Genomic DNA, 13,767 nt, shown 5'->3' on the forward strand with positions numbered 1-13,767 from the left:
TACGTGAATGGATGAGTGTGGCTGTGAGCCAGTAAAACTGGATTTGTGGACACTGAAATTTGAATTTCATATCATTTTTACATGCCATGAGATACTACTTTTGATTTTTTTTCTAACCACTTAAGTGTATAAATACTACTCTTGGTGTGGGCCACATACAAACAGGCAGTGGGCCAGTTATGGCCGACTAAGGGCGGTAGTGTACCAAACAAACCCTGGTTAACAACTGCAGCTCTGGTATTTCTCAGCTGTAAACTCTTGGGCAAGTTTTGTTCTAAAGCCTCAGTTCCCTTCCCTGTAAAATGGAAACAATAACCGCATTGACCTCATATGGGTTTCCTGGGGGATACAGTGAAAGCAAAATTCTTTAACACGGGGAGGGTGGATATGTACTCAGCATGCAATAAATGCGAGCTGCTCCTGTGTTTTCCTCCTCTCTTCCAAACTCTCCGCAGCTTCTGCAAAATCCTTCCAGGCTACCATCAAACAGGATCAAGGTTTTCATGTCTCTGTCAACAAAAAAACATTCTAGACTTTTCATACTGACATGAGTTGCCTTCGAGCATTAGTGGGGCCCTCAAACACGCCTCAAACCCTGGAAGCACTCATTTGTCAGTTTCCTCCTACATCTCAGTCGCTGCAGTTCCAGAGCTGGGGACCAGAGTATGAGGTTATCATGCTCCAAACAAGAAATAATGATATTTTTTAAGCAGTGGCCAGTTCTCACAGGCTCTGGCATTCTGCTAAGTGCTTCATGCAGTTCTTTCCCTTTGTCTTCACAACAGCCGAAGGGTACTGATGAGATGATGAGCTCCAGGTTTCAGAGAAGAAAACAGAAATGTAGGAAGATTAGGTAACTATGCAAGGCTATGCGCCTAGTAACCAGAAGACAGGGCATCCCTTTCTGAACCACGGCTCTTGCTTTGCAGCATAGAAAGGGGTGACCATCTATTAGGGCTCCCATGCCTCTCTGACTGAACCAGTATTCTGAATGCCAGGAATCTTGTTAAAATGAAGATTCTGATTCATTAGGTCTGAGGAGGTTCTGAGATCCTGCATTTCTCAGAAGCTCTCAGGTGGTGACACTGGTCCTAGGACCACACTTCAAGCAGCAAGGTGAGAAATGTGAATTTTCCCCACTAATGACCAAGGTGATCTACCCAAGATGAATCAATGACCGTGGTTTTCCACAGTGAAGAGCTTTTTGAGCCCCACTGCAGAAGTTACACTCCTGACTCCACCAGGTACCAGAAGTGCGGCCTTGGCGCCCAGCCTTTCATCCTTTTCATGCCTTCTGTTTCTTGCCTGTAAAGGGGAAAGCTAACAGCTCTTATCTCATAGGGCTGTGACAATGATTCAATGAGAGTGTATATATATGTGAAGCATTTTGAGCAACATCTAATACATTGTAAATGTTCAATAGATGAAAGATAATCAGAAGATCAGGAAAAATGAAGAGCTTTACCAAAGAATTATCTAAAAACGTGCTATATGAGGTTTGTTCCCTCTGCACAGCTAATAACTCATGCAGAGCCATTCAAACCCGCCTATCACTCAAGCCATTTTACAGTTAAGTAAACCAGACTTGCATCTAGTCAGTCATAAAATTAAATTAGAAAGTTCACCTTGAAAGGGCAGGACCCAGAAGCCAACAGAGACGCAGCGGCCCTTTCCAGCTTATTCATTATTTATTTATCTGAGGAACACGCCTCTTCCCTAGACCTCTAGGCACAAGAAACAACCGGGAATGCACATGACAATTTCCTAAAGCGACACTAATCTGAACTCCAGTTTCCTCACTGAAGTCATTTCAGTGTGTCACTCTTCATTAGGCAGTCATTCCCATGCATCCTAACCCCCTCAAGTAATGAACCCCTCTAGTAAAATGTCACTACAGCACGTATTAGGGGGGATGTCTCAGTGTTCTCATCTGTAAAATGAACATTCTGGGCAAGATAATCCAGCACTAACATTCTCGCAGTCACCTTCTGCTCAGGTGACTCACGGGCCATTTCACACCCCCATCCCCACCATCTGGGGAGCCCTGGTTCTCTGAGTGCTCACCAGCACCCCCTGAGGTCTATGCATGGGTAAAGCACAGTGCCAAGCACACAAGAAGCACTCAATAAAGGGTGGCTGTGATTAGAACAAAATAAGGGAGCCATCTTTTAAACAAACCACAGTATGACCTGACTGTGTCATCTGATTACTGACTAGCAACTGGAACGGCAGTAGGTGGGTAAAATGGGGCAGACCAAACGGGACCTTGGTTGAGAAAATGGCCACTCCTTTTTTAAGATGGATTGGCAATTTCTCGCTCAGGTGAGAAACTGAGTAAGCTAGCTGGGTGGTGGCTTTCAGGACCCATCAGGAAACCTCATCTCCTGTAGCAGATACTTTTAGTGCCCTGAGCCTCATCCTCTCAGTCCATCTTGAAATTTCAGCTACAGCTGAAAATCCTGGCACACTAGAATGATCATCAGTTCCTAGATCAATCTGGCAGCTTCCACCTCAAGGGCATGTGGAGTCAGCTTTTCTGCTGCAGGCCAGGACTTCCTTAGAGGTGGGAGTGGAAACAAGTAAAGTACCCTCTGTTTTCAGAAGCAGCCCCCAGGACCACTTTCAACCAGTGGGGAATGAGAGTCAAGGCACAGCTTCTCATCCTCACTTCCTTTGTTGGGAAAATCCTGCCATTGTTTCAATATGGTTCCCTCAGAAGACCTCCAGCGATATTGGGACTCAGATGCTCACGTCTGTGACCAGCTCTCTCTCTCTCCCTTACTGGCTTTTCCTCCATCCCTGTCTCACTCTCCTGCTCCCTTACTCTAGCTTCCTGAGACCACCTCCCAGATTATCAGAACCCAAGCCCTTGACTCAGTCTCTGATTTGGGGAATCCAACCTGAGACTCCTGACCACTCCAAAGTCTTGTTCAGAATCTCATAGCATCCTGTACGGAACCACAGCCCTTGTCAGACTGCACTATGGTTGCAGAACCAGGAGGTCCATCAAAGCCAAAATAAAGTCCATCTCATTCACTCGGGAACCCCAGGTACCCTGGCACATAGGTTGTGCTCAGGTACTGTTACTTGAGCGGATACCAGCAACACATCTACTGCCTGGACACTGGCGTGTGAGGAGGCAAACTTTGGTCTTTTCAACAATTCAAGGAAGTCCTTTTCTGTTCTAGAAAAGTTTGTAAATGAATTGAGGCATGTCATTAGCAGCAGGGAAAAAGACATCTTAAGAAGGTCCACCTTTCATGAAGCTAAACCACAAAACATACCCTCGTCCTCTCTATGTCCTTGCTTCCTCGGAGGAGGAGCTCAACCTCATCCACCTCTGATTGTCCATCACTGCACACCAGCTTCCTCCTGCTCCTCCCTTCACATCTCCTCTTTCTCCCCTTTCCTGATTCTTATACTCTGTACTCTATCAAGAAATCAGAGCGAAGAACTGGATCAAAGAAAAGAAGTCGAAACAAGTAAAGCTGATTGTGCTGCTGCTGTTCCTTTAAATCTCTTCCCCCTCCCCAGGCCTTGAAGCTAGAAGTTGCAAACGAGCCTCCTGTGGGTCAAGGAGAAACTCAGTTGGCAGATACGTTTCTGAGAAGCTCATGCAATGTTCTTAAAATTGCCAATATTTAAAACTCAGTATACTGCACATAAAATTCCACCTTTCCAGCTAGTCTTGAAAAAAATTAAAGATTGACAACATGAGCTGCAGTCAGCTGGGGTGGGTGTAGCTGCTTCCTAGAGATGGGACCAGCAGCCCCAATGTGATGCAGTCCGCATCACCCCGTTTTGCCTCTGATTCTGAGGCCCCTGCCACTGTCATTTGTGATCGTGATATGCCAAGTTCACTTTGCTGTTTCTTGTTACGTGCTTGGCCCTGAGGGTGAGTGTATTTGAGCTTGCTACCTCATATTTTAAGCACTTGGAAAAAACGAGTCTCCGCTGCTGTGATTGTTCCATGTGTTTTTAAGTGCCTCTCACAAGAGGTGAGAGCTTCCTCCTTTCCTACTACCATGCCTTATGCCATTCTTCAGAACCCCATCTTAGTGATGATGATGATGTAATGGTACCCTGGAAATGGAGAGCAGTTACTGTTGGCACTTAATGTCTGCCCAATCCTACAGATGCTTTTCTTTTTTTTCCAAAAAGTCATTAATACTGAGGGATTCAGAAGGGATGAGGAATAATGGGGCAAAAACAGAAAGGAGAGGCCAGCAGGAGGCACATCTCCTCCTTGTATTGCCTTTGCTTCCTTCAAGGGGAGAGGAGCCTGATGGACAAAAGAAAAAAATTCTTCCTATCCACATCTTAGATTCTAACTCTGGCAAAAATACAGACTTCTTCCTCTTACCTCTGAAGCTGTAAAATCAAACTCAAGAACCATTCCACATTAACCCAGAGCAAGGGGAGAACTCTTAGAGCACCACGTGAATCAGCCTGCCTCAGCATGCAAAAAGGACACTGACAGTTTGAACCAAGTTTACAGGTCCATAAACCAACCCACAGTAAATTCCAGACTCCGGCAAAGCTGTAAGTTAATGACAAAAAAATGCAAAGGCAACAGGAAGAGTAATTCTCATAACCTCTCCGAGCTCAAAGACAATTTAAATGACTGTGAGACATACTTCTTACTGAAGGACCCCATTCTTCCATCATTTAATCAGTCACTAAACAAATATTTACCTGTGGACGAGGAACTGGGGATGAAGTGATTATCAAGACAGACAGAAGAACTGCCGTTGTGAATCTTATGGTCTAGCAGAAAAGGGTCATTAAACACACAATTACAATTATTTTATTAATTGCAAGTGTGATGAGTGGTATGAAAGAGAAGTCAAGGTATAGGAACATGTATTAAGAGACCTAAGCTAGGAAGAGGGCCGCTAGAAGAGGAAAAAGCATTTAAGCTGAGACCAAAGGGTGAGTAGGAGTTGCCTAGGCAAAGAGCCTGTCCATCTTTGTTGAGCACTTACTCTGTGCCTGGCATTGTACCAGGCATTGGGGTTAGAGAGATGAATTTGCCAGTCACTTTCCTCAAAGCACTCACAGCCTACTGGGGGGTAAACAAGCTTCCATCATGTCTCCTGCTGGGACATGATGGGGTCTCTTCATCACCATGAACAGAATAAGCAGTCATTTAAAAAATGTTCTGAGACTTAGAAGAAGTCAACCAAAAATCTTCCTTACTGCAAAATGTTCTGTTGTGAGTACAGAGAATTTCTCTAATAATTTAATAAAACATATGAAAATGAGAAACTGGCAAATCCTGCGGAGCACCTGGAGCTTCACCAAGATAACAGGCTTGCTGTCTGGGGATGCAGGAGCTCCAGGACGAATCTCACAGCAGGCACAGGGCCACTCAACCATCAAAGAGAAAGGTTAAATGAGGAAGTGGACAGAGGGAGGGAGGCAGGATACTAAACTTCGGAGAGAAAAAAAACTGGTGATTAATTTATTAATAATCATAATAATAATGTCAATAACTAAACACTCTGATAAACCTTTATTTGTACTTAATTAACAAACTCAATTCTGTGGGTAGGAACCATTATTTTCCTCATTTTATGGATGAGAAAACTAGCGATTAGAGCAAACAAGAAATTTCTGTTTATGGCAATATGGCAGACTAAACAGCCTGAAAACTAAAGTTCACAGAGCATTAGACATGCTGAATAAAACAACACATCCATTTAATCACAAAATGGAGTTTGTAAGTAATGTGATCCTCAAGTGTCAAAATCAGAGTGAACGGCATATTAGTGCCGTGAACAGATATTGCACTACCCCTTGAGGGATGATTGGGACAAGTGGCTGGACTCACTGAACAAAGGGCGTGGATTTTAACGGCCACAGGTGGACAAAAGATGAGGTGCTGGGCCTCTGCAGAGTGGGTAGTTGGTACTGAGACTCCTCCACATAAAGCCAGGGACTTAAAAGAGTTAAACCCTGAGTGAAAAGGAAATCTACCCACTGGGACAGGAAAACCAAAAGGAAAGCTGTCTCTCCTGGGCTCTGAGGGGGGAAAAAATTGGCTACCCTGAGAATCTGTATCCATGAATCTCCCATCACGAGTGTTTGAGGGTCTAATATTCATTTACCAAGTGATCCAGAAAGCCCCAAAGTGAGAATTTAACCTAAAAAATTATCCTAAGCAAGTGATATCTCCTAGTCACATGGTAGAAACAAATGAAAAGACGTAAAGATATATCCGTAACCCGAACCATTCCTAAGCCCTATAAATAAAGCCTTCCTGAAAATCAGTTAACAATCCAAAATCACAGCACAAAAGGAAAAAGATCCACTGTAAATGAAAATAAGCAATCATAATAAATAATCGGGAAAGACCCCCAAGACCTTCAAATAACACAACAATCAGATAAATACTATAAAACGTTTAAATTAATTGAAGACATAAAGAAAGGAATAAAAGCATAAGAAAGGATCATTTCACTGTCAACATAGACCAGTCATATGTGAAAAAGAATTTATAGAAAATCAAAATAAAATCATTGAAAATAAAATCTTCGTGGCTTGGCTATTAGCAGATAAGTATACCTATTAAAATATTTAGTAACCAAGGAGATAAAGCTGAGAAAAATGTAACACAAGAGACAAAAAAAAGAAAAATATCAAAGAGGTCAGCAGATAAGGAAGAAAGAATGAGAAAATCCAACGATCATCTAAGAAGAGTTTCAGGAGTGAACAGAGAAGAATAAAGGAGAAACTATTCAAAGACATAAGAATCCACAGATTCAGGAAATGCAGTGAGTCCTAAGCATAGTAAGTAAAACTAAATTCATACTAAGTGTATTGTGCTGAAACTCCACAACACCAAAGACAAAGAAAAGCTCTAGTAATCAAATAGAAGAAAAGGCAGGTTACCTAAAAAGGAGAAATAATAATTAGACTGAACAGACTGCTTACTAGCATCACCAGAAGCTAACAAAGTCCCAGTAGAAAATAGGATTTCAACTTAATCATTTATAATAAAGCAGAAAAAAAAATTTTTTTCAGACAAGCAAACTAAGATTGTTAACTATTGAAAAGTTTATCACTAAAAGGATATACTTCCAAAAGAAGATGGAACCTAGAATAAAGGAATTGAAGATATGAAGAAATAGAAAACAAAAGGACTGGTACACATCTTGGTAAATCTGAATAAATATTTATTGACTCTATAAAATAATAATGGTGATAACTAATGCTGGGAGGATTGTAGGGGTAATTGGAATGGATAAGGCATTCTGAGTCCTCATGTTGTCTGTAAAAAGGATAAAGATATTGAGTGACTTTAGGTTTGGTTAGACTTGATGTTCATTAACTGTGCTTGTTAAATTTTTAAAGAAATCCATGAGTGAGAGAGAATGAATGAATCACATTGAGTGGTGGTAACTATTCAGAATAAATAATCAGGAAAAAAGGGAATAGGGAGTAGTTAGGAGAGAGAAGTGATGGGTGGAGAGGGGGAATTAAAGAAACTCAATCTAATGGAAAGTAGGAACAGACTTCTTTTGAGCACTAAACAAAAAACAATCAGGGTAAATAATAGAAAATAGGAAGGTAGAAATAAACTTAAAATTATCAATAAACATAAATAGATTAAACACCTCAGTCAAAAGACAAAGATATCAGATTGGATTTTTTTTTTTCAATTACAAAAGACTCACCTAAGGGAAACAAAACAAAAAACAAACAAATGGGACTGCCTCAAACTAAAAAGTTTTTGCACTGCGAAGGAAATCAACAAAAGAAAAAGACAGCCTAACTGAATGGGCAAAGATATTTGCCAATGATACATTTGATAACGGGGTTCTTGTATAATATAAAGGAACAAGTCGCCAGGAAAGAATAAAAATCGTTACCTTTGATTCAGCTTGTGAACATAATCTAAACTGTACTTAAAGCGAAAAACAAAAAAGAAAAAAGAAAACTCAAGGAGAAACAGATAAACCTCCAAACTTTTTTCCAGTCATTAGGCAGACAAAAAATTAGGAAAGATCTAGATTTGGACAATGCAATTAGCAAGGCTGATCTGATGCACATCTCATAGGCTCCTGAACCTGGAACATTCAGAGAGAACACGGCATTTACAAGCACAATGGCGCAGGCATGCGTTATACCTACTCACCACTTGGCAGGTCACACAGCAAGCCTCAACAAATTCCAAAGTATCACTATAATACAGACCACAATGCAAAAGAAGAAAGCGAGAAATCAATAGTAAAAAAATAACTGAAATGGATACATCTTTGGAAATTTAAAGTTATACTTTTAATTACCATAGGAGAAATAGTGACCATTTGTTAAGACTTACTCAAAAGAGAAACAATTCTGAAAATAGAAAATATTTAGAACAAAACGCAAATGAAAATACCATGTCTCAAAACCTGTGGGATGAAACTAAAGAAATTTTTAAGGACACTTTATAGCTGTACATGCTTGTATTAGAAAGGTAGACTGAATATTAATGCACCGAGTGTCAGTTAATCTTAAAGTGGAAAAAGAACAGAATAAACCCAAAGTATGTAGAAAGAAGGAAATAATAAAGTTAGAGTAGTCCAGGAAGTATGACAGAAACTTACAATAGAGAGGTCTGGCAAGACACAAAATTTGGTTCTTTTTAAAACTGACAACGTGCTAATAAAAGGAGAGGCAGGGTGATGAAGTGGGAGAAAACCTGGGCTCTGGAACTGACTGCTTAATCCCCACTCCGCCACTTAGCAGCCGCTTTGGCCTGGACAGGTAATTTGTGGCTGGCATGGGTGGAGCCACAGCTCAAACCCTGGACTGCCAGACCCCAGGGCCCATGCACTTATTGGCTATATTTACAAAAGGACATCTAAGTTGTATACTCTGGTGTATCGTCCTCCCATCAGGAAACTGGGTATCGTTATCCCCACTTAACAGATGGAGTAACTGAGGTTTACAGAATTTATGTAATTCTCCCCAAATCATGAAATATCAAGCATTGAAACTGATTCAAGTCCAGATCTTTCTGACTCCGAAGTTGGCGCTCTTAACCATCCTGCTCATCAATAAGAGAAGAACATCCCTGGAGCCACTGGGCATAGTGGTGCTCTGGAAAGCTACTTACTGTAGAATCCAACTTCAGGGAAGGTGTCTTTTTTAAGGTAGAATGTCAAGAGAAGAGGCAAATGCCTCTAGTTCAAATACAGAAGTTCCTACTCTTACTAATGGTAACCCAGAGGTTAAGATTGCATGCCTTTGGAATTAGAAATAATAAGAATAACGACTAACATTTATTAGACACTTACTATGTGCCAAGCACAATGCTAAGCTCTTTCAATCCTCACAACATCCCTTTTCACAGGTTCTACTATTCTTCCATAACGTAGATTAAGAAACTCAGGTGCAGAGAAGTTAGCCTCACACAGCTACAAACCGGCAGATGCAAAATTCCAACCCAGACCATCTACCACCAGAATTTACTTTTTTTACACAATAAACTCCTGGGACGCAAATTCCTCATCCATTGATTGGGGATGATGACACCCACCCCTGCACCGTGAAGAGGAATTGACACAAGGTAGGTAAAGCCACCAGCACAGGATCCAGGATGACGGCAAAGATAGAGACGACAGCTGATACTTGCAAAGATGTAGGCTTAAAAGGATGTTACATTCCTGATCGCTCCAGAATAACTTCCTGCACAAGATCCTCAAAAAGAAATATTTCCTCCCATTTCACTCTCACAAGTCTTCAAGAGGACATATTGTGCTTTATGTAAAAGCTAATCTTTAAAATCAAAATCATGGCATTTCACATTATGTGAAGATATGAAGGAAAGTATTTAAAAAGAATCTGACAAATAAAACTGTAGAGAAGTGGAGAGGGCGCGAAGCTCACATTACCCAACGCAGTACGTCTAGCCTTGAACTTATTTACCAGAATTCTTGAAATATCAGTGATAGCACCATAAAAGACCAATTAATCAGGTTGTTTGTTCTCTGTGTGCGAGTCACTGTTGCCATCTACAGTTACAAATGGGGTATGCAACACTGCCAAATAACTAATTCTGAAAAAACACAGTCCTGGAGGTGGTGGCGCTAAGAAAATATGCTTGTGCAACAAGTGCAGAAAAGGAAAATGCTACCTGAAGGAGCAGCTCTTTCTCAACCACCTCTTCTGTCTTGCTGATGAGACGCTTCTGCAGGGTGTGAATTTTCTGTATCAGCTCAAAGGTACTGGGGTCACTGGCCTGTTCAAGGAAAAACAAATAAAGCAGCTGAGATACCATCAATTTCAAAGCAGGAAGGCCCCTATGTGAAGCAATGATTATTTTATTAAAGTCCACTGCAAACCTGCAGACCCTGGATAGAGAATGAGAACCTAAAAAAAAAAAAGTATAACAGATGGAATGGTTATCAAAACAGATGGATGTTTGGCTAATGTTTTATCTATTGGTTCCGGTTAGCCAATAACTGGAAAGTGAATATTTTTATTCCACCAGGGGACACAGCACCAATAATAGCAACAGCAATAATGATTTCCACTGGGCATGATACCTATTCTTTGCCACCATCCAGACACCACGCTGAGTGCTTTGCATACATTATCCAATTTTAGCCACACGACAGCCCTATGAGACAGCATTAGCCTTCCCTTTTTCCAGATAAGACAACTGAGACTCAGAGGATTAAGTCATTTTCCTGCACTGGTCAGAGCTGGATTCCAGCCCAGATATGCCAGGTTCTAAAGCCTGAGGTTCTTAATTAGTATGCGCTAAGGCTTCCCCTACCTTCATCTCTGTTTCCATAGGAAAGAGACAGGGTTCCCTAATTCATTCAGCCCCAAGATTCTCCTTTGATAACTGTTAACGAGAAGGTTCATTACAGCCTATGATGGAGAAGGCTTCTAGGATGTGGTCTTCTGCTAATAATTGGCAGCAGAACACAACCGTGGCATTTAGCTCTCAAACAGTGTTGTTATCAATCCACAAAGCTCTGATCCTCCTTCAATAGTTATCTGTGTACAATTCAAATAAGATCTACACTTCTAAACTGATATTCTGTCCTGCAGACTTTGAGCCAAAGTTTCACTTCCAACTGTACTGACGTTTTGAATTAATCTAGCAGCAAAATATTTTCAACCTCCCAGAGTCTCTATTTTCTATTTTTTTTTCAATAGAAATTGACATGGAACTAGAAACTTTAAAGATCCGCTTCAAACCACATGGAATAAACTAATATGACAGTAAATGGATTTAAAATCTTCAGTTCCACTTCCCCAGACACATCCATATTATTGTTAATTTAGTAAACTACACCACTCTTGGCATTTAAAGAGGAATAAATGGGTGTCCAAAAGAGAGTGGGGGAAGATATTCCATTAACTCTGACTTTGCCTAAGAAATACTACGCAGTGCCAACTGATAGCCATCTATTGGGATGAGATTTGGCATATTCACTTGGCAAGACTGGATGTTGTTAAAATTCAGGCCTCATGTTTATATAACAATTTACAATGCATTATCCTTAAAGCCTTCTTCATTAAAAGGAAAAAAATAAACACGAAAAATAAATACCTACTTTGCTGATTTTCTCCCTTGTCCTGCTTCTTCTTGAATCACAATCTTATATTCTCCCAACACCCTAACTGTTCATTTAGTTGAAGCCCCTTTTGGCCCTCACATGGGTAGGTACAACTACAGGAGATGGCCAGCACAAAATAAAATATGGTGTCTACAGGCAGACCTCAGAGATGTTGTGAGTTCGGTTCCAGGCCACCATAATAAAGCGCATATTGCGATGAAGCAAACGCATCACAACCTTTTTGTTGGGGAAGGGTCTTGCCTTCAGTTTGTAAAAAAAATTGCAACACCTGTGAAGCACAATAAAGTGAAGCACAATAAAACGAGGTATGTCTGTATTATCCATCACCTACCGATGGGACTTTGGCTGTGTCCTCCAGATCCTAAAAGAAAGTGTTTGGCTAACGTAAGGCTAGTCCTCTGAAAAGAGGGCTAGTTCACAAAAGTCCTATGGTGATGGAAGGAGAACTGACTCTGGGTGATGAGCACACAATGTGATATGTAGATGATGTAATACAGAATTGTACACTTGAAACTTATGTAATTTTACTAACCATTGTCACCCCCATAAATATTAATTTTAAAAAAAGCGCCCTATCTCCTGCGTGAAATAAAAAAATGCAAAGACCAGTTGAAAGGTGGTTGAAGATGCTGGTGGCCAATATATAGCTAGAGAAAATTCACAATCCAAGACTACAGGCAGCTGCAGGAGAGCTGGTTGACCAAAAAGTACTTAAACAAGAAAAACAATGTCAATTGGTGAAGCCAGTTTGCAGCTTTCACCGGGTCTTCTTTAGGCAGGAAGGATTTTTGTCCAAGACTTTTTAAACAAAACCCAAGTGAACTATCTTGTTCTGGGAACACTTGTTCTGGGAACTCAATTTACATTTAATCCAGCCTTACATTTTACAGGACAATTTGCATAGCATTAAATAAAACCATGCTTCTCGTTGGGCTTGAGGTAGGAAGCCATGTGGAGTAAAAGAAGAGATTTGGGGGTGGAAGGAAGGCTCTGCCAGAGGTTACCTCGAGCTTCCGCCATCTGTGCACATTCATGGGGTTCTCCAGTTCCTCCTCCAGGGCTCGGCATCGTGTCCTCTCCTTCAGGAATTCTCTTTGCATGTGAAAAAGCTCCTGCCTGGAGAAGACACACTTCCTTTTGCAAAGGAATTCTCCACCCATGTAAATATCTTTATGTGGTTACACACATGCTACATCTTACATAAAATTTGGAATTAGGGAGACTGCTGAACACGAAGACCAGCCTCCTAATCTGGGCCAGACACAGATGATATCATTTCTTGCAGAGCTCAAACTTCAGCCTTAGCTTTAAAAAAAAAAAAAAAAACGTGCCAGAACTTCAGAATCGTGATTCTGGATACCCAAGGAATTTAGAAGTATATGGAAAGAACACGGAGGAAGTGAATTAGGAGAATTTCAATATACTTCTTAATGTTGCTAAGTATCTCTACAGTAGCAGCAAGAAAACCATCTACATACAGTCCATCACAAGGTATGGCACCTGACTGCAAAATGTTGAGGCTCAGGTGATAAGCAGACACCAGTTAGGACAGTGCATGGCCATCCTGACTGCATTGGAATCACCTGGGGAGCTTTGACGACACCTTTGCCTGGCCCCAATCTCCAGAGGGATTCTGCTTGAATTGGTCTTGCATGTGGCTTGGATTTTGTAGGTTTTAAAGTCCTACTGGTAATTTCTATTGTGCAGCCAGGACTGAGAAACACTTGAATTAGGAGTGATATTTTATCTCATGTTCCACAATTACACAGATGGCTGAAAAAATCCTGAAAAAGCTAGCTCTGGCTCAAACATACTTCTGAAGTCTGTGGGAATCTCTAGTTAGTAGGTAATGTGCCTCAGCCATCCACAGTAACCCCTGAGCTGGCTGCCACCCTGTTGAACAAGATGCTCTGTTGTGGGTGGAGGGTGACGAGGCAAGCATTGGCATTGATATGGGCAATAAGGACGGGCAATAAGGAATTATCTGCTCTCATCTACTGTGGGTGTGCAGATTAATACTATGCCATCTCTTTTACTTAATTGCTTCATGTAAACCAATAATACAACTTCTCCTCATTAGCAAGACAAACCATTAGAATTAACTGCATGATATTCACTCAACAGGGAATTCAGAACAAACGTCTTAGAATTAAAAGTATATTTTTAATACTTCTATTTTCTA

At 41.0% G+C, this 13,767-nt stretch overlaps 1 protein-coding gene across 1 annotated transcript in view; it reads right to left on the reverse strand.

The window, feature by feature from the left end:
• The window catches only part of CFAP58 (cilia and flagella associated protein 58), an 89,376-nt gene that overhangs the window by 30,296 nt on the left and 45,313 nt on the right, over nucleotides 1-13,767 (reverse strand). Inside the window, exons 14-15 of the mRNA XM_081073722.1 lie at nucleotides 12,590-12,701; nucleotides 10,127-10,231 (exon numbers count right to left, since the gene is read on the reverse strand). Coding sequence (XP_080929848.1) covers nucleotides 10,127-10,231; nucleotides 12,590-12,701 — 217 coding nt within the window. The remainder of the gene's footprint in view (nucleotides 1-10,126; nucleotides 10,232-12,589; nucleotides 12,702-13,767) is intronic.

The sequence above is a fragment of the Rhinolophus hipposideros genome (genome assembly GCF_964194185.1).
Source record: "Rhinolophus hipposideros genome assembly, chromosome: 15".
Classification (NCBI taxonomy): Eukaryota; Metazoa; Chordata; class Mammalia; order Chiroptera; family Rhinolophidae; genus Rhinolophus; species Rhinolophus hipposideros.